Source organism: Bos indicus, chromosome 4 (assembly GCF_029378745.1).
Source record: "Bos indicus isolate NIAB-ARS_2022 breed Sahiwal x Tharparkar chromosome 4, NIAB-ARS_B.indTharparkar_mat_pri_1.0, whole genome shotgun sequence".
In the NCBI taxonomy this organism is placed as follows: domain Eukaryota; kingdom Metazoa; phylum Chordata; class Mammalia; order Artiodactyla; family Bovidae; genus Bos; species Bos indicus.
Genome location: NC_091763.1, coordinates 108,250,774 through 108,272,398, shown reverse-complemented (window position 1 = coordinate 108,272,398; position 21,625 = coordinate 108,250,774). Strand labels below are relative to the sequence as shown.

Sequence of the window (21,625 nt, the reverse complement as noted above, 5' to 3'; positions counted from 1 at the left end):
AGTGTCCTCATTTAATCCCCAGAACAACCCTATCAATTGGCCATTGTTAGCCAGTTTTTCCATGCAAACAGAAAAATGTGGTACAGAGAATTAAGGCAACTTGCTAGGTTCAGTGAAGACAGTTCAGGTCTTTAACATACTTGGATTGTGGCGGGGGGCAATGACAGACCTCAGACCTGTAAAAGAGGCTCCTTCACTGTTGGGTGCTATGTGTCATCAATGTGGCCACAGGGATGCTATATGGGTAGATGGGAGCAGTACCAGCTGTGGATTTGGGAAGACTTCCACGTGGAAGAAACATGGAGCAGAGTTTTAAAGGAAGAGTTGGTTAGTTTTCCAGCTGAATAGGCAAATGGGAAAAACTTACGATTGGTACCAAAAATGTTGCTCTCAGAAGCTGACTGCTACGTAACCAATCATGGGACTTCATCTGAACAACACAGTCATTGTCTGCTGTTTCTTCATGGCTTATCTAACAAAAGAGAGTATTCAAAGCTCTATGGAAGTATTCAATGCTATTTAATCATTTTAAATTCCTTAAATATGTGACTGCTGATTTTCCTGTGGTTTCTCAGGTAGATATGATCGTGACCTTGGGAGGACTTGCTGGACGCTTTGACCAGATCATGGCATCTGTGAGCACTTTGTTCCAAGCGCCTCAAATAACTTCTTTGCCAGTTATAATAATCCAAGAGGAATCTCTCATCTACCTGCTCCAACCGGTAAGTGAGGATTAAATAGACTGTCTGCACTTTGCTTCTACAAAACCTGTAAGATTTTTGTAGATAAGGCAAAAGCATCTGCCCAGTTTATGTGTTTAAACTGAGTGAAGTTGACAAGTTTGACTGCCTCTGGTCACTGAGGGGGAAATAGGTGGAAGAGAAGCTGTAAAACTTTCATTTTGTTGTACTTAGAAAAAAAAAATCAAAGAAAGAAAATAAGGTTTTCAATTAAGTTGATTAAGAATTAAATTTAGCATTTTTGCATTTTGAGCAGCTGCATATGAGTGTCACTTGAGAAAAATCTCATCAGAGGAAGCACAAAGCTTGGCAAATATTTCAAATGGAATTCTCAGATATTTTCAGTGTTGTCGTAATTGGAAACTGTATTTGATTTTGTGAAGTACTTAAAGTCTTTAGCTTTTACTGTTCATAAGTTGCTTGCTTGTTAATTTCACTTTCATGATGATGTCATTCATTTCCCATGATAAACAGCAAGGGTTTTTTTTTTATCAATGTAGTGCTTAGAATAGAATTCTTATTATATAAACACGTTTTATGAGGTTGATGGGTGTATTTCAGTTTGAAAAATGATAGCTTGGTAACTTTTTTTTTTAAAACAGTGGACAGTTTTTTCCTTTTTTGCCTCTCATTGTAGTGTGCTACATATAGCTTTGCTCCCACTCCATCTGCTGTTCACCATCTGTAGCTTGTCATTACCTAAAAATTGTTGTTTGGTTAATATGGCAAGTTATAATGCATGCTCACCATTGTTCAGCCACTTGTGCGTTGTTTTTTTTTTGCACTGCCTGGCTTTGTTGCTTTCTGGAACACTTTCTGTGAGATGTGAAAAGGAAGTTGAAGAATTCAGTTTTCAAACTTCATGCTGTCCATTTGTTTGGTCAGCAAACAGTTACGGAGTGCCTGTTGCCTACCTGTTACACTGCTGGGTAATTGAAGATTAAGCAGAAATAGTAACATAGGTTCTTTAGAACTATAGTTCTGTATCCTGCATCAAACCTGGACTGGCGATTCGTTTCTTATGTGATACTGTACATGTTTTAATGCCGTTCTCCCAAATCATCCCCCCATCCTCTCCCACAGAGTCCAATAGGCTGTTCTATACATCTGTGTCTCTTTTGCTGTCTCGCATACAGGGTTGTCGTTACCATCTTTCTAAATTCCATGTATATGCGTTAGTATAGTGTATTGGTGTTTTTCTTTCTGGCTTACTTCACTCTGTATAATAGGCTCCAGTTTCATCCACCTCATTAGAACTGATTCAAATGAATTCTTGTTAATGGCTGAGTAATAAAATAAATAAATAAGAAAAAAAAAGAACTATAGTTCTGAAGATCTGTAGTACATGTCCAGTGAAGGAGACATTAAACACAAACATAAAGCTAGATTGAAAGTTTAGAACATAAAGATGATAAAAGGTTATATAATCTGGTCATGGGTGTGGCAAGGAAATGCTTACAGAGGCATTCACATTTTATTCAATCAATTAACTCAACAAATGTTTACTGAGTACCTGCTGTGTGTCAAGTGCTTTTCTGAGGATACAGCAGCCAGCAATAGCAAAACCCTTGCTTTCATGGAACATGAATTCTGTAGAGCTTACGTTTCAACAGACCCTTGAAGGATGAGTAGATCTCTGTTATGGGAAATGATGGGAAAGTCATTCCAATTAGAAGGAGCCACTAAAGAAAGAAAGAGCTGCAGGGCATGTTGTGGGATCTACAGGTAATACTGAGCAGCCGTATGGAAAATACCTAAATATCAGACTCAGAAGACTCTGAGGTCCAGAAGACTCGTTTAGATCCTGACTGTGAAAAGCCTTGAATGATATATACTAGAGTATGAATTTTTTTTGCCATAAGCTATGGCAAAGTCATTAAAATAGTTCAGTTAGCAGTCTGACATGCACAGATATGCTTCTTAGATTTCTAATTAGGTGTTTGTTAAATACTTACAATTTCCTGACACTTTCTGAAGTGTGAAACTCTCTACAGCTGTGAAGCATTGAGCTTTATTGTTTTATTATTTTTTTATTTATATGATTCTATGAATACTAAAATAGTCAACTGTAACTTGTCTCTGTATAAATACTTTGGCTAAGAAGTAACTAGATATCATAGAATAATTTTTGAAAAGTAAAGTTGAAACATTAACTGATAGCAAAGTTAGTTAGTTAGTTAGTTCAGTCGCTCAGTCGTGTCCGACTCTTTGTGACCCCATGAATCGCAGCACACCAGGCCTCCCTGTCCATCACCATCTCCTGGAGTTCACTCAGACTCACGTCCATCGAGTCAGTGATGCCATCCAGCCATCTCATCCTCTGTCGTGCCCTTCTCCTCCTGCCCCCAATCCCTCCCAGCATCAGAGTCTTTTCCAATGAGTCAGCTCTTCTCATGAGGTGGCCCAAGTACTGGACTGATAGCAAAAGCCACGTCTAAAAATGACTTCTGCTCTTAAGATCTTTTCGTTGTCTGTGGTGTTCTGTACCTTTATTGTATAAATACAGACTTCCTAAAATGTACTCAGCTTGGGATTTCTTAGAATTAATTCTCTGTCTATAGGTTGCTGTCTGTCATCAGTTTGGAGAACTCACAGCCGTTATGTTTTCAAATATTGTCCCATCATATTCTCTTTCTTTCTTCTTCTGCAACTCCAATTGGGTGTATATGTGTGTGTATATATATGTATACATATATACATATACACATATACGTGTATATATATGTGTGTATATCTATACACACACACACACACACACACACACACATATGATCCTCTAATTGCATCACATATATCTCAGAACTTCCTTCATATTTTCTTAGTTTCTCTGAGCTGCATTCTGAAGTTCCTCATAACCTCTGCAAACCACTTCACTCTTCTGCTTTAGCTGTTCTATTTTGCTACTAAACTTATCCTTTTCGTAGCAGAGGCTTTTAAATTCCTGTCATGATTCATCTCTCTTACATACTTTCTCCTTACTCACAATTTAAAAACTCTTAAAATGTAATTGTTGTACTTTCTTTATAGTCTAGAATAATTCTGGTATCTGCAGTCTTTATAAGTTAGCTGTCTTTTCTGTTCTTTTTTCCCTTTATATTTTGTAACCTTGATTTCATTCTGTATTTTGTGATTTTTCTCTGTGACCTCGTATTTCTGAGAACTTTTCCCGTGGGAATTACTTGAAATAGGAGTTAAAAGTGAGTCCAAGAAGACTCTGGAGTGGATTTCTAGCCCAGTTATTTATAGACACTAAAAACTTAAGACCTTTTGTTTGAGATTTTTGGGAGACTATCTAGGTGGTATATATTTTGAAGCTAATTCTGCTGGGAGTTTGACTTCTGATTACAGATGCCCCAGGAAGACTTGTTCCTCTTTTCATCCTGAATTTGGTCGGCAGTTTTCCTAGCATTCCCGTGGGAGTGTTCTTTCTCTTCCTCTTTGCTCTGTGAGTGTTTGCTTAAGCAGTGCAGTCTCCTTTACACTCCTACCTTGCTCAAGCTCACTCTCCTGATGACCTCCACACTCAGAGGCTGAAGAAATTGACGTGCAGGTTCATGATTTGGTAAAAAAGAAAAATCAAATGCGTGTAAGGTGAAAGTTAGATTTGGTGTTCCTTTTCAATCAAAACCTAGTTTTGGGGTTTTGAGTATTCTTTGGTGGGGGGAGGGGAAAGGTTTGATGCATTTTCAAAGATCCTCCCCCCCTTTTTTTTCCCTAGCTTTTTGTTGTTCTCAATTGGCCAGGGTACTAATCTACCCTGGGTATGTTGCAATGATAATTAACCCCCAAATCTCAGAGGCTTAACTGAGAATGAGCTTAAATTTTTTTTTTTTTTTTCTCATTCATGGAGAATCTGCTATGGTTTGGGCGGTATGGTCTACTTCGTATCTGAGCCAGTTGGGACACATTGAGGCAGCAGGGCAAAAAGATAACTATAAGGAGGAGTGGTACTGCATGTTTTCTTCTTTAAAATTTTTATAAATGCATTTATTTTTTGGCTGTGTGGCGTGTGTAATCTTACTTCCCCAACCAGGGATCGAACCCATGCCCCTTGCTTTGGAAGTGCAAAATCTCAGCCCCTGGACCACCAGGTACCACGTGTTTTTAAAGGCCAGGCCTGGCAGTGGCTCGCGTTGCCTTTGGTGGGAACGCAGTTACACTGCCCCAGCCCGGTGTGAGGTGGTCTAAGAGAGGAAGCCGTGGGCTGGAGAGAGGACTGAGCAGAGGGCGTAGTCTCTGTCAGAGGGCCAGAAGCTGAAGTTGGGAGAGAAAGGCTGGGGTCGGGACCCTACACAAAACGTGTAGTAATGTAATCATCTTTTCTTTTCATTCGTAGTATGACTCAAAGTTTACTCATTAAAGAAGAGAATCCCCAGGTCCCCAAACATAGTGATCGTGATGAGCGTGCCTACACACACCATGAGTGTGTTAGTCACTCAGTCTTTGTGCGTCCACGGACTGTAGCCCTCCGGGCTCCTCTGTCCATGGAATTCTCCAGGCAAGATTACTGGGGTGGGTTGCCATTCCTTTCTCCAGGGGATCTTTCCCATCCAGGGATCAAACCTGGGTCTCCTGCACTGAAGGCAGATTATTTACTGTCTAAGCCATCAGGCCCTCTAGAATCTCTGGTCTGTTTGTTTTTGTCTTATTGAAACGACTAGAAAATTACCTTATCCTAAGCAAGTAATGATTGCATAGTGTGAATTGGAAAGCTTGTGCAAGACCACGCCCTCCATCACATGGAGCAGTGAGAATGTTTAGCACAGACTTTGGTCTGGGGGCTTGGCAGGGCCGACCAGAGACACTGCCCGGGTCCCTGCTTCTCAGTCACTTGCTTTTGTATTGGAGTACCGTTGCTTTAGTTTCTACTGTACAGCTGTATGTGTACACATAGCCGCCCAGTTTCGGCTTCCCTCGCCATTTAGTCACCATAGAGCACTGAGGAGGAGGGCATGGCAACCCACTCCAGTATTGTTGCCTGGAGAATCCCATGGACAGAGGAGCCTGCCAGGCTACAGTCCATTGGGTCGCAAAGAGTTGGACGCAACTTAGCAGCAGCAGAGCACTGAGTAGAGGTGTGCTATGCGGTAGGTTCTCATTAGTTACCTATGCTATGCTATGCTATGCTGTGCTAAGTCACTTCAGTCGTGTCCGACTCTGTGTGACCCCATAGATGGTAGCCTACCAGGCTCCCCCGTCCCTGGGATTCTCCAGGCAAGAACACTGGAGTGGGTTGCCATTTCCTTCTCCAATGCATGAAAGTGAAAAGTGAAAGTGAAGTCTCTCAGTCGTGTCTGACTCTTAGCGATCCCATGGACTGTAGCCTACCAGGCTCCTCCGTCCATGGGATTTTCTAGGCAAGAGTACTGGAGTGGGGTGCCGTTGCCTTCTCCATTAGTTACCTGTACATAGTATCAATAATGTATATATGTCAACCCCAGTCTCCCAGTTCATCCCACCCCTCCCCATCATCCCTCCTTGGTATCCATACTTTTTCCCCCTCTGTGTCTGTCTCTCTCTTTCTGTTTTGTAAATAATATAATCTGTACCACTTTTTCAGACTCTATCCATAAGCATTAACATACCTTATGTAATTTTCTGACTGACTTCACTCTGTATAACAGACTTGTCAGTCAGCTTCTAGGACAACTGCAAAACCCAAAATGAGTGTGTTTGAGGGCTTAAGATACCAATCAGTCTTACACACTCTACCATATTTGTAAGCAGTTTTAATGGTATACTTATGAAATGTGATTAATACCAAAAATCTGTTAAAAGCTATATTAAAATTATTGCAGAGATTCAACCTACATCCTAGAAATGGGATATGTACCATTGGAGCTAAAATGACTGTGCAGTATGTGTTTTCACATATCTCCGCGTTGTATGTTGCACATATAATAAAGCACACGTCTGTATTCAGTAGTGTGCATATTGAGGATGGATGTCTGTGGGATGCTGTTCCTGGTTAATAGGGCTTATTGTAATCATGGTCAGGATGGGTACACCATAAACATAAATTGAAACCATTTGCAAATATTTTGGAACTAGACTGAAGAAATCAATCTGGTATGCTTCAGTGACAAATAAAGAACAGTTTCAAAGTGTTTTAAATGTAGTTTTTAATTGAAAGTCATCAGATAGCTGATCTTGAGAAAGCTCATTTGGGGACTTTCATAAAAAGCATCTATTTGAGTTTCATAACAATCCTGGGGGAGGAAAGCAGGACAGGCCATACGGTCACACGGCAGTGTTTTGACTCCACGGTCGTTCCACTACATTTCCTCCTTCATGGCATTAATGGGCTAAAATGCAAATGACACTCTTAACACAAGCCACAGTGCACAGATTGCGCATTATCTGTTGTGTGTGTGTGTGTGTGTGTGTGTGTGTTCTCTACAAGATTCTTTGCAAATAAGATTAATCTTGGTTGCACTTTAAGGGTATATCCCTCCTTGTGGCTACACCCTGAAATTAAACAAAAACAATACTGTGTGTTTTCCTCAATTATAACAAAATCTACCTACAAAAAAAAACTTTGTCCATTTAAGCAGATTAAATGAGAGTATCATCAAACCACTAACATACATAAAAAGTGCTAAAATTCAATATAAATGTTAATTATCATTTGAATATTGTTTCCGAAATTAAACGATGCTTACTCCTTGGAAGGAATGTTATGACCAACCTAGGCAGCATTTTAAAATGCAGAGACATTACTTTGCCAACAAAGGTCCATCTACTCAAGGCTCTGGTTTTTCCTGTGGTCATGTATGGATGTGAGAGTTGGACTGTAAAGAAAGCTGAGCGCTGAAAAATTGATCTTTTTGAACTGTGATGTTGGAGAAGACTCTTGAGAGTCCCTTGGACTGCAAGGAGATCCAACCAGTCCATCCTAAAGGAAATCAGTCCTAAATATTCAATGGAAGGACTGAGGTTGAAGCTGAAACTCCAGTACTTTGGCCACCTGAATGTGAAGAGCTGACTACTCATTTGAAAAGACCCTGATGCTGGGAAAGATTGAAGGCAGGAGGAGAAGGGGATGACAGAGGATGAGATGGTTGGATGGCATCACTGACTCAATGGACATAAGTTTGAGTAAACTCTGGGAGTTAGTAATGGACAGGGAGGCCTGGCATGCTGCAGTCCATGGGGTCACAAAGAGTCAGATACAACTGAGCGACTGAACTGAACTAAAAATTCTATATAAATGTTAGTTATCATTTGAGTATTGTTTTTGAGGACAGCATCTTCTAGAATTGTTTCTATGATTCTATGTTATCTGAAATTGAAGCTAATAGCAGGAGGAATGAGACATGGTCTTTGGCTGATAAAAATGTTTTAGTGCCGTGTCTGCTCCGTGATGGTTCAAGTACCTGGGATACCCCTGGGCCATGGAACTAAAATGTGCTTTTCCTGATTTTTCAGAAAAAGCCTCCCTACCTTCAATTCATCTTAGTGTTTCTGTAATGTTCTGCGTTTCTTTCGGAGAGTCTACATACAGGACTCTGGTGAGTCTGCTGTATAAATAAACCATCATCCTTCGTTCATTAAAGGTATATTAGTCATTTGTCACCGGCCTGTGTGTCTTGAGCGCATTCGCTTAAAGTTGTGTAGATTGTTGCAGCCTGAAATCTTTCATCTACTTCTCTTTTCAGCCCCCTTCCTCTGACTTGTTTTTGTTAATTATAAATTGGATTTTAAAACGAGAAGACAATAGTGTAGTTCCAGGTCTATATAAATCTGGAAGAGTGGAAGTTTTTAGCAGGTTGACTTTTAGTAGACAATGTCTTTTTGGTAGTATTTTGGCATATTTCACTTGCTGTGGGGTCTGATGTCATTATGAATGGAAAGCGCAGTAGGTAGCGCTTGCTTGAAGAGATGAGCAAACTGCCATTTTAAAGTAGCAAATTAATGGGCTCCAGTTTCATCCACCTCATTAGAACTGATTCAAATGTATTCTTTTTAATGGCTGAGTAATACTCCATTGTGTATCTTATACAGAGTGAAGTAAGCCAGAAGGAAAAACACCAATACAGTATACTAACGCATATATATGGAATTTAGAAAGATGGTAACAATAACCCTGTGTACGAGACAGCAAAAGAGACACTGATGTATAGAACAGTCTTATGGACTCTGTGGGAGAGGGAGAGGGTGGGAAGATTTGGGAGAATGGCATTGAAACATGTAAAATAGCATGTAAGAAACAAGTTGCCAGTCCAGGTTCGATACACGATACTGGATGCTTGGGGCTAGTGCACTGGGACGACCCAGAGGGATGGTATGGGGAGGGAGGAGGGAGGAGGGTTCAGGATGGGGAACACATGTATACCTGTGGCGGATTCATTTTGATATTTGGCAAAACTAATACAATTATGTAAAGTTTAAAAATAAAATAAAAAAAAAAAGAAACAGTAAAAAAAAAAAAAAGTAGCAAATTAAAAATAGAATGTCTAATCACTCCTCCCTGAAGAGCAAATATCCCTCTTTTACTTCCAAACAAAAAGGTGTTGTTAACAAAACATCATGCCCTTTTATGAACAGATTTTATAAAATTGGTGAGAGACATTTTAGCCATGAAACCCACTGATGTCAGTGATGGGTTAGGCTGTGTTCCTCGTTTGGCCAGCCAGATGCTGAGAGCGTGTTTGTCACACTCACCATGCGGTGTGAGTGGCTGCTGATTTCACATACACACTTCCTCATTTTCTGGTCCTGTGCTTCTCAGAAGTCCAGAAACATTAGCTTCTGTACACTGAGCATAAATTATCTTATATCTCCAAGTTTTATGGCAGTTGGTAATACAAGTTAATAGGATTTATGACCAAGAAATGAGATGTCCAAGAGTTAATAAGGCATGCCTTTTGCATTATCCTAAACCTCGTTTGGTGATTCCTATTTAGGATTCTAGTATCTGATGTACAAGAGAATGGTCACAGGATGGATGCTGTCGGTTTTTAACTCAGTTGAACAACCTCTAAATATGTTGTAAATATTAATTCCTTATGATCATAGTCATGTTTCTTACTGGGTTTTTTTTGTTTGTTTCATCTCACTAGATCTATTATTTACTGTATAAAGTCCTGACGCCTTCTCCATTATACATTTGTAATATTGGTAATGAATATGATAGAAAGATGTTAGTAGTCTGATAGAGAAAAGCTGAGTATTCATGATGTAAATTTGGTATACATGATGGTTTCTGCAGAGAGCTGAGGGTGTGGGTCTGTCTGTCCGCACATCCAGCCCCCTCTCATCAGTGATAACTCAGAGAAGTGATTCTCAGAGTGATTAGACCCTATAGACAGCACTGATAATCTTTTCATTATTTATTATCCACTTACAATTCCTTTCTTTAAAATTATTATTTCATTCTCCTCCTATATCTTCTCAATTTTTGTTGTGGCTTGGCATCTTAGAATCTTTTGTATAATTTATCCTGAAGCATACAGCTATTCAATATTAGTGTAAATAGTATGAAGCCTTAGAGGTCGTTTTATAGATGAGCAATGGCAGGGACTTACAGGTAAAATGATTTGCCCAGGGTTATGCATAGCATTTCTTAGAGAGGAAATTTATGCTGCAAATGAAGTAGATTTCATGCAGTGATATCTAACAAAGGACCACGAGGGCATTTCATGTCTGTAAATGACCTGTCACACAGAGCTCGCCCGATCTCCCTTTCTTCTTCCACAAGGCAAACCACTAACCCCGCTTCCTTCCTCCGTCCTGTGCCCAGCCAAGCTTCCTTCTCCGGGAAGTCCTGCCACTCAGCGTCCGACCTAGACACTCTTCAGAGTGTCTCATTGCTTTGCTTGTGCTTTTTCTTTGGTTTGTCTGCTCCATATGCCAGGGCAGCAGATTCTTTCTCACAGGGACTGCCCCCAGACACACAGCTGCCCTAAGCACCCCCTTCCTTCCCTCACTTCAGACCTTGCCCAGCTTTCTAGCAAAATGTTTCTACACTCCTCCTCCCCTCTGCCTGGCTGTGTGCTTTTCCTCCTCCTCCACTATATGGCACTTAAGAAACATAAAACAAAAACGTTTCCTGTTGTTGAACAGTGTACTAACTAATATTATTTTTTTAACCATGCCTTTTTAAATTAATTTTTATTGGAATATAGCTGCTTTGCAATGTTGTATCAGTTTCTGCTGTCCAGCAAAGTGAATCAGCTATACTGTATACACATATCTCCTCTTTTTCAGATTTTCTTTCTGTTTAGGTCACTGCAGAGCACTGAGTAGAGTTCCTTGGGCTATACTGTAAGCTATCATTAATTATGTATTTTATGCATAGGATCAATAGTGTTTAGTTTAGTTCAGTCGCTCATTCGTGTCCGACTCTCTGCGACCCCATGAATCACAGCACACCAGGCCTCCCTGTCCATCACCAACTCCCGGAGTTCACTCAGACTCACGTCCATCAAGTCAGTGATACCATCCAGCCATCTCATCCTCTGTCATCCCCTTCTCCTCCTGCCCCCAATCCCTCCCAGCATCAGAGTCTTTTCCAATGAGTCAACTCTTCACATGAGGTGGCCAAAGTACTGGAGTTTCAGCTTTAGCATCATTCCTTCCAAAGAAATCCCAGGGCTGATCTTCAGAATGGACCGGCTGGATCTCCTTGCAGTCCAAGGGACTCTCAAGAGTCTTCTCCAACACCACAGTTCAAAAGCATCAATTCTTCAGCACTCAGCTTTCTTTATAGTCCAACTCTCACATCCATACATGACCACAGGAAAAACCATAGCCTTGACTAGATGAACCTTTGTTGGCAAAGTAATGTCTCTGCTTTTCAATATGCTATCTAGGTTGGTCATAACTTTTCTTCCAAGGAGTAAGCATCTTTTAATTTCATGGCTGCAGTTACCATCTGCAGTGATTTTGGAGCCCCAAAAATAAAGTCTGACACTGTTTCCACTATTTCCCCATCTATTTCCCATGAAGTAATGGGACCAGATGCCATGATCTTCATTTTCTGAATGTTTTAAGCCAACTTTTTCACTCTCCTCTTTCACCTTCATCAGTAGGCTTTTTAGTTCCTCTTCACTTTCTGATCAATAGTGTATAGATATCAATTCCCGTGTCCCAAGTTCACCCTCCTTTCCCCCAGCCTCCAGTATATATATGTCTGTTCTCTGCATCTGTGTCTATTTGTGCTTTGCAAATACAGATGAATATATTTGCAAATATCATATTTTAATTTGCAGTAAGACAACAAAATTTTAGAGCCGTTCAGCTCTCATTTTGTAAGGACCCAAATGTCCCCTTTAGATCTCTGTAAGAACTTTCCCTCTGTGATTTTACCCATGTTTAATGAAACTAGCTTTCTTTAAGAAGTGAAACCACACACTCACAAAGTATTTATTTTTTTAGGCTTGTTTTCTGTTCTGCTGATTCTGTTTTGGTTGATGTACAGCATATGCTGTAGTCGCTCAGTCGTGTCCGACTCTGTGACCCCATGACTGTAGCCCACTGGGCTCCTCTGTCCATGGATCTAGAATACTGGAGTGAGTTGCCATGCCCTCCTCCAGGGGATCTTCCCAACCCAGGGATCGAACCCAGGTCTCCCGCATTGCAGGTGGATTCTTTACCATCAGAGCCAGCAGGGAAGCCCATGAATACTGGAGTGGGTAGCCAATCCCTTCTCCAGGGGAACTTCCTGATCCAGGAATTGAATTGATGTCTCCTGCATTGTAGGCAGATTCTTTACCAGCTGAGCTATCAGGGAAGCAGATGTACAGCATAGAATGCTTCAACAAAAAGCATTGTTTAAGCACCAAAGATGTGATACACATGGTGGTGGGCAGTGCGTCTGCAGAAGTAAAAGGCACTGCTTCTGTTCTGCTGTGTAGACTTCAGAGGAAAGGATGGAAGAATAAATAGAAAAATTTACACTCATTATGAGGAAATGCTGGATGCTATGCAGACAGCACGGAAAAAACATTTAACCCAGATTGGGCCCAGGGCTTATGGTGAGAGTGTGCCCAGTGTCTCAGGGAGATCCTAGCTGATGAGCAGTCAGCCAAAGAAAGGAATGAAGACATTTAATGTGGGACTTCCCTGGTGGTCCAGTGGCTAATAATACCCCACGCTCTCAATGTAGGGGGCCCGGGTTCCATCCCTGGTCAGGAAGCTAGATCTCATATGTAGCAACTGAGATTTCACATGCTACAACTACAATCAAAGATCCTGTGCGCTGCACCTAAGATCAGGCGAGGCCAGATAATGAATGAATGGGCGACCTTTAATGTTAAAAGGCAAAAGAGCCTTAGAGAACTTGCCATCTTTGTAGGAGCTCTAAAATAAAATGCTGGATCCTGGGGAGCCATAGGAGATGCAGCTAGAATTAAGGTTCTGGAACCTTGGGGAGCAATAGCTTCTTTTAGTGGCTGTGGTTTGCACTTCTCTCTTCTTATTTTTATTAAAAAAGTTACTTGCTTACTTACTTCTGGCTGTGCTGTGTCTTCGTTGCTGTGCGTGAGCTTTCTCTAATTGCAGCAAGCAGGGGTCTAGCCCCTGCTGGCGGTGTGCAGACTTCTGATTGCGATGGCTTCTGCTGTTGCGGAGCGCTGGCTCTACGGTGTGTGGGCTTCGGTAGTTGTGGCACGTGGACGCAGTAGTTGCGGCTCGAGCTGCGAGCTCTAGATCGTGGGCCTCGTAGTTGTGGCTCATGGGCTTAGTTGCCCTGCAGCATGTGGGATCGTCCCAGACCAAGGATTGAATCTGTGTCCTGTGTTGGCAGGCAGATTCTCACCCACTGGAGCACCCAGCGAAGTGCAGGTGTGCTAATTCTTGAGCAAATACATGAGGAGGACGGCGGCAGGGGTGGTAGATTTTAAAGCAACCTGAATACAATGAAGCTTCAAGGCTAAAGGTGAGAAATGACCACCCTGACGCCCACCGCTCACCCACACAACATACAAGTTCTTTGACCTTAAGTCTTTCATTCAGGGATATTTATAGAAAGATGCCCATCAGCAAAAACCAGTGGTGATCCCTTAGTGATTCCAAAGCAGCAAGGGAGGAAATATAAAATTCAGTCTCCATGGAAACTGTTTAAAAACTTATTTGAACAGTGGCCTTTTGTTTTCAGCCATGAGTGACAGAGAATCAGGTTAGGAGTCTTGATGCAATCCGAAAGAGTGCTGTGTGCAGGTGAAACAGTAGAAGAGATAGCATCAGCGTTTGTCTCAGGCCTGTCATCATAATTTATCCTAATCCAATTCTGGGGAAAGTCATGGAATATTGGATGCTGAGTGTCATATTTCCCTTTACCCCCGCCTCCCCAGTCCTCTGTGGCAAGGACGCAAGTACACTGTGTCATGTATACTTAGTTCAATTGAGCATTGCTTCAGCATCTTCCTTTGATTGAAAACAAAGGGTTGCCAATGCAGTATCAATGAACTGTGAAGTGATTTGAGTGTTAGCAGCAGGGAAATGAAATGAGCCTCCAGGAAGAAGGTTGGCACTAGTGAAAGCTTCTGTATAAAGAGCTTCATACAGTTCCAGCCGAGTTGTATGACTTCTCATCCAATTAAGATTTCTTTTTTCCCCTGAGTTGGGGAGCATTTTGATCTTATTTGTTCCAGTGCAATCAAAATTGAAGAAAAAGTGGAATATTTATCCAAGTAAACTTAAGCTAGGAGGGCTTGGATTCAAGGGTACTTATTCAAACTAAGCATTCATGCTGGGTATGTTGAAGCTCTGTCAAGGAGTGGCTCAGGTATCTCACTCCCATACATACACATACATATAACACATCTAATTGATCCCTGAGTCAGGAACATCCTCTGGAGGAGGAAATGGCGACCCACTCCAGTGTTCGTGCCCAGGAAATCCCATGGACAGAGGAGACTGGCAGGCTGCAGTCCATGGAGTTGCAGAGTCGGACGCAACTTAGCAACTCTACCACACTGTACATGCACACACACGTACCCCAAGAGTCTTACCTCTTCCAAGCCAATCTGACTGAGAGGAAGGTTTTTGGAGGAGGAGGATTTTTTTTTCCTGAAAACCACTATTCCATATATACAGTCTTTTAAAAGCTCCTGTTAGTCCTTTATAACTTTATCATCATCAGAATTAGAATATTTGACTTTGATGCCTACGTTATAACTTAACAATAAAATTTATCAAAATGTATCTGAGTCAGGAAGGAAATTGGCAAAGCAGAGCATAACCAAGATGGTCGATAGACTGAGAGAGAGTGAGAATGGTAAACTTTGACAGAAAATGGAACACCGGGGATGCCCCTGATTTCCTGTTGTCTTCTGAAGCAGACGGAGACACTGCTGATACGTTGTTAAGTAGGTTGGATGCTCTGAATGTCGAAGGCATGCTGAATATTAGACTATCACTGAAGACTCTGAAGAGCCACGCATGAGTTGTAAAATAACGTGTATACTGGAAATGCTGGAAAATTACCAAAAAATAATATTTTTAGAGTTTGCAAAGGACCTTCATCATTGTCTCACTTGATTCTCAGCAGCCCTTTGAAGTTAGCAGACAGGGACATTGTTCCTGTTTCTCAGATGAGGGAACTTCATAGAACAGCATTGCGAGTGTGTGGAAAATCCATCAACAACAGTCTAGGGAGTTTTCTGAAACCTAGTCCTTTACCCTTTGCTTCGTAGCTGCTGTCTTGTCAGAATCCCAGCTTCCTCTCTGAATTGCACTGAACCTTGAGGAGGCCCCAAAAGCATGAAGGAAGAGTAACCAGTTTTAGTCTCTTCTATGCCCTGAGAGTAGCATATTAAAAAGCAGAGACATTCCTTTGCCAACAAAGGTCCATCTAGTCAAGACTATGGTTTTTCCAGTGGTCATGTATGGATATGAGAGTTGGACTGTGAAGAAAGCTGAGTGCTGAAGAATTAATGCTTTTGAACTGTGGTGTTGGAGAAGACTCTTGAGAGTCCCTTGGACTGCGAAGAGATCCAGCTGGTCCATTCTAAAGGAGACCAGTCCTGGGTGTTCATTGGAAGGACTGATGCTAAAGCTGAAACTCCAGTACTTTGGCCACCTCATGCAAAGAGTTGACTCATTGGAAAAGACCCTGATGCTGGGAGGGATTGAGGGCAGGAGGAGAAGGGGATGACAGAGGATGAGATGGCTGGATGGCATCACCGACTTGATGGACATGAGTTTGAGTGGACTCCGGAAGTTGGTGATGGACAGGGAGGCCTAGCGTGCTGCGATTCATGGGGTCGCAGAGTTGGACACGACTGAGCGACTGAACTGAAACTGGATGCCCTGAGAGTGCTGCCTTTAGGAGCTGCTGCTGGAATCATCTGCATAGGCTTTTTTTTTTTCCCCTGTGAACTTATTATTGTGAAAATTGTCATATATGTAGAGAATTTGAAAGAAGAGTATAATAAGCAGCACATCCCAACCACTTTAAATGTAAGCATTGTATACTTTATCTATGAATAGGTGTATTTGAGGGGAGGGTGACCATTTGAAATTAAATTGCAGATGTCTCATCACATTATTTTATTTTTATTTCTTTTGCCCTCCCTCAAAATTCCTGATTTGAAATAACATGCTTGTTTTATACTATAGTGTATGGTACTAGTTTTAAAATTATAATACCTAAACTACCACTAAATAGTAAACTACTGAAGGAAATTTAAAATTTCTTTGCAGATCTTTCCATTTGCCTTTAAATTATAGTCCAACCAGAGTATTGTGTCTAAAATTTGTCATTTGAAATAATAAATTTTGTTCTTTCTGTGGTTATGCTATAGATTTAACTCTTAGGTTCACTTGTCACGGTTTATTTGTAGTTATAAGATTTTCTTTTTTAATTATTACTTGAAAGTAATTACACTCATCAAAAGCTTCATAAAAATTATCATCAGATGTCTTGTTTTCATTTTTACCCTCTTCATCACTACCACCCTCTTTCAGAATATTAGATCCTTGCAGAAAAGAAAGGTAATTTTGGAGACTGCTCTATCTTCAGTAATAGAGATCATGTTCTTTCTTTTATTCATGGCTGCTTAGAACACTATTGTCTGGATGCACCTCTGTATGGTAATTTTCCCATGTGTATTGATACCTTTTTGAAGGAACACACTGGAAATTCCAACTAGGTAGTCTCTGAGCTTTGGCTTATGTATGTTTGAAAATGTTCCTCAGGTTATTCTGTGCACTTTCTAATGAGAGAACTACTTTGCTCCCATAACATCTTTTGAGTTGGAGCCAGTAGGACCTGATTTTAAGGAGCAAACTAGGTCTTAGAAAGATGCAGTGACTTGTCAAGGGTTAGTCTTCCATTTAACAGTGAAGCCAGGTTCCAAGTCCATGTCCGATTGGCCCTTTAGGTCTCTCCCTTCTGTAATTCTATTTCTGATTTTATGATTCGTGATCTTGGTATGATGTTAGTCGGTGTAGAAGGAGCAATTTTCAGAGATAAATTCATTAAGCAAGTATAACATGTAAAGCCAACTTCTTCTCTAACAGAATCAGGCTTCACTGCCACCTTTACGGAGTGTAGATAAGGTTTTAAATAGAAGTGAATGGACATAATCAGTTTCCTTATTGAGGCAGAAAAATATTCTGTGATAGCTGAGATAGTAATGATAATGAACCCCGAGCCTTTCTCTTTTGGAAAGTCATGCTGATAGAGGAGCCTCAGAATTGATTAATGGCATGCATGTTGGCTTTTCCAGTTGTCTGAAGATAGGAAGCCAGTTTCACTCCTACCAGAAGCCCTCAAGGTAAAAGGCACAGAATAGGGAACACTGGTCTTATATTATCAGGCAAGTTTAATATACGGAAATGCTGCTCAAGGGACAGGAGGAAAGGATTTATTTTCTCCTAGGTGAAGCTGGCCTATTAAGAAGTGGGCCCTCTTTGAAATTTTGATAATAGTAATTGAAAAGCTATGAATAGAGCTAAATATTTTTTTCTGAGCATATTTCATGCTATAAAATATTTCCAGAAACAGAGCCAGCATTCAGAAAAATGAAAGGACTTGGACAATTTTTCCATTTATTCATTCAACCAACATATTAACAAGGACTTATTTATTATATCAGGTGAGCTTTCCAAGTGGCTCAGAATCCACTTGCGAATGCAGGAGACGCAGGTTCAATCCCTGGGTCAGGAAGATTCCCCAGAGGAGGAAATGGCAACCCGCTCCAGTGTTCTTGCCGGGAAAATTCCATGGACAGAAGAGCTTGGTGGGCTACAGTCCATGGGGTCACAAAGAGTCAGAAATGACTGAGCACATCACATTATTTATATCAGTTGTTTTGCTAGATTGATGATGAGTAAGTTTCTGTCAAAAAATTTTACTAAATCTGTTTAGATCATTTTTTCAATGAGATAAAAGAAGTGCAGTATTGCAAATACATACAGACTGTTACTTAAGCCTAGGGAGGCAGCACGCAGTGCACCACAGACAGGGGTAGGGAGGATTCCTGGAGAAGGTCATGTCTGAGTACAGTCTGAAAAGGAGACAGGTGTGTAGGAGGTCGGAAGACAGAGAACAGAAGACGTGGGCAGAGGTGTGTGGTGCAGAAGCCAAGCCATGTACTTGGGAGAACTGAGAAAGCCTGAGGTTTCTGGGATAGAAAAGGAAGCTGTGGTGATGGATGAAGGGGGAAGAAGCTAGGTTGGAGAGGCAATTGAAGATCACCTCCGCCGGCCTGTTAGTGGGTTCAGATTTTAATCCTTCAACGTTAGACAGAGATTTATAGCTTTTGGTGGTTATGAGCCTGTTTGAGAATATGAGAAAAAGTCTGAACCTTCTCTTCAGAAAAATGTACACTTGTCCACACTCTGAAAGTTTTAAATATTTTAAGAGTTGTTGGAAGCCCTGAGCCTGTCCGTGGAGTTCTATTTGAAAACCAACTCCTTCAGACAAATACCTGCATACCTTGTCATCTAACCTGTTAGTAGGGACAAGGCCTCACTGTATTCTTAGATAGGACTTTTTGCCTTGAGTTAATAACAGAAATTATCAACCGAGGGGTAGCCAGCTAAGTTGTTTAGTAATGATGGAAATGATGATAGTGGCTGATACTGAATCTCAGCACGTGCCAGGGTGAAGAAGTTCCTTTTCTCCCTGTTGCTCAGATGAGGTCGCTGAAGCTGAAAGTCTTGCTTACAACCAGGTAGATGTAGAGATTGGATGTTCCCAGGTGCTCTGCCTGCACATTTACTGTTCAAGTTTTCCTTGTTACTACATTCTGCTTTCCTGAGAAAAACAAACTAAGGCTCTTTTTAGTGCTCCAAGCCTAGGTTGATTGGCCATCGATACAAGTCAGTATGCAGATCTTAGATTCTGTTCATTGAACGTACATCTTTTTTTTTTTTTTTTTTTTACTTGGCCTTGGCGCGGGCCTTGCCGCCTTGCTTGCCACGACCAGACATGACAGCGACACCCACTAACAATAGCTCCCGACAAACTCCTGAACGTACATCTTAGATGGAAAGATTTCTGCCCTTACAAGCACCCATTCATTGCAGTCACATTCATAACACGGTTTTGAATAGCATTAAATATAGCCACAAGATTATTAGCAGCAACACTTAATACTGCATATCATCCAGTAGGCTGCCATAAAGAATTTCATTTCTAAAGCCAAATAGTACATAATTCTCTAAAATCACCTTCTCCTGAACACACACTTCATTTAAAACAATTTTATGAACCAAATTCTAACTTACTACTTAGCATAAAAATGTTGATGTGCAACATTAAAAAAATAAATTAATGCTGCAAATCTCATCCTTTATTCCTTTTATCCATGATGCCTTTCTCCTGAAAAATTGCATTTATATCCAAAATAGGAATTTATTATAACAAGACTCTTTTGGAAAAGAGTTATATTCCAAGAAAGGAAGACATTCAGAACCATTAGAAAGGGAACTAGAAGGAAATCATAGTTAATTACAGAATAGTTGAGTGAGTATCTGAAGAAGCCAGGTAATGTCTATAATCCTGTGGTTTACTAGCTCTGAAAAGTGTCAGTTATTCTCTGCAGATTTTCGTGTTGTCTGGGGGCCTTGGCTCTGAGTGGGAGGTTAGGGTCTTGACCGTAGTTGGTATTGACTGGCTCCTGGGGACTGCCAGGAGCAGTTTCTTCATCTGTAACTTGGGGATGATACTACACAGGATGTTCATGAAAATTAAAACATACAGGGCCTTATATATAAAACTGCTTTTTGTTTTATTGTGTCTGGCTTCTGTTGGGCTTCAAGTGAAAAGGTTGGAGTTCATCAAATATTTCCTGGCATATCATGGTCGTTGGTCAGATTGTTTCATTGTTTGATTTTGATTTGTTGGTTCAAATCCCATTTTCACCTGTGATTCCATATTTATCACATAAGAAACCATCCCAACATGATTTGTCCTTTGTTTGTGCTTTGCAAAATGTATACTGTCTTTTATGACCATTAACATATTGTATATGTGTCTCTAAAAGAAAGGGATTCCTAAAAACCGTACCTAAAGTGACTAAAGTTAAGAATAATTGCTTAAAAACAGTTTTTACATAGTCTCTTGTTTTAAGATTTGTTTGTGGGCTTCCCTGGTAGCTCAGACAGTAAAGAATCTGCCTGCGATGCTGGAGACTTCTGTTCGATCCCTGGGTCAAGAAGATCCCGTGGAGAACGAAATGGCAACCCACTCCAGAATTCTTGTCTGGGAAATTCCATGGACAGAGGAGGCTGGAGAGCTTCAATCCCTGGCGTCGCAGAGTCCAACATGATTGAGAACTAATGCTTGTACTTGTAGTTTGTTATATGATTAGGGATCCAAACAAGATCCATGCATTGCAGTTGGTTAATATTTTTGTTGTCCCTTTTCATCAGTAAGTTCCCTTCTCTATTTTTCTTTTTCTTCTCCTTCTTCTTGTTCTTTTCTCAGGCCTCAGCACTTTTGTTGAGGAAACTGTCATTTTTTTCCTTGAAATTTTCCACAGTCTGGGTTCATGGCATGGCAGGGTATCATTGAATACATTCTCTTTTCCTTTATGTTTTTGTAATTTATAGTTAATTGTAGAACTGTGATCAGTACTATTAACAAATGGGAGGGGTGGTTTGAAATAGGTGACATTGCATCATGACATTTGGTTGTCTCTTTATTATGATGTTCTATGCCATTGGTGATTATCACTCACCTTCATGGATTTATTACTGGTTGCTCAATGCTATGATAAACTGTTCTCCCATTACTGCTTAATTTTGTTCCTGAAATGCCTCTGGAAAGATCAGCGTCCCTCAGGTCAGCTACTATGCTATTTTGTGAAACAGTCTTTAAAGGAAGATAGGATATACAGTTAAATCTTTTTTTCTTTTATTTACTAGATTTCAGAATAACGAGTTAGTTTCCTAGCATTCTTCCACATGAATCAGTTAATTGTCCTTAAGTTGATGGTTTTAATCATATTTTATACATATTATCAGTTCATTCTGTTATCTTTATTTCTACTCAAAGTATCCTGTCTTTGGCCAGTGGGAGGGGAATTCAATTTGGCTCCTGGATCTTTTTGATATAAATCCTGTAGTCTTTGATAGCATACTTGCTGTTTCTATAGCATGCTCCTGGCTTCATCTTGTACATCTCCTGGCTGACTGAATATCTCCAGTGTGTTCTTTCAGTAAGAAACAGAGAGAGACCATAAAGTAGGCATTAAGGGGTTCTTTTAGCCACTGAGTTGATTCTATAGACAAAGCTAGCACTTTTTTTAAGACAATGTGAGTTCATACTTATACTTCCGATTTAGACTCAGTACCACCTGAAAATAATATCTTTTGATGAGCGGACCTTTAAAATTTTGATGAAGCCTACTCTGTCTATCTCTTCTATAATGGATCATGCTTTTAGTGTTTTATCTAAGAAATCTTAACTTAAGGTTACAAAGATTTTT

General features: G+C 40.6%; 1 protein-coding gene across 5 annotated transcripts in view; it reads left to right on the top strand.

Moving 5' to 3' along the window:
* The window catches only part of TPK1 (thiamin pyrophosphokinase 1), a 384,981-nt gene that overhangs the window by 222,851 nt on the left and 140,505 nt on the right, over positions 1 to 21,625 (top strand). For all 5 annotated transcript variants that reach the window (XR_011566131.1, XM_019959243.2, XM_019959244.2 and 2 more), the window contains exon 7: positions 576 to 722. Coding sequence is in view for 4 of the 5 variants with exons in the window: in XM_019959243.2 (XP_019814802.1) it covers positions 576 to 722 (147 nt within the window). In the remaining variant the exon portion in view is untranslated. The remainder of the gene's footprint in view (positions 1 to 575; positions 723 to 21,625) is intronic.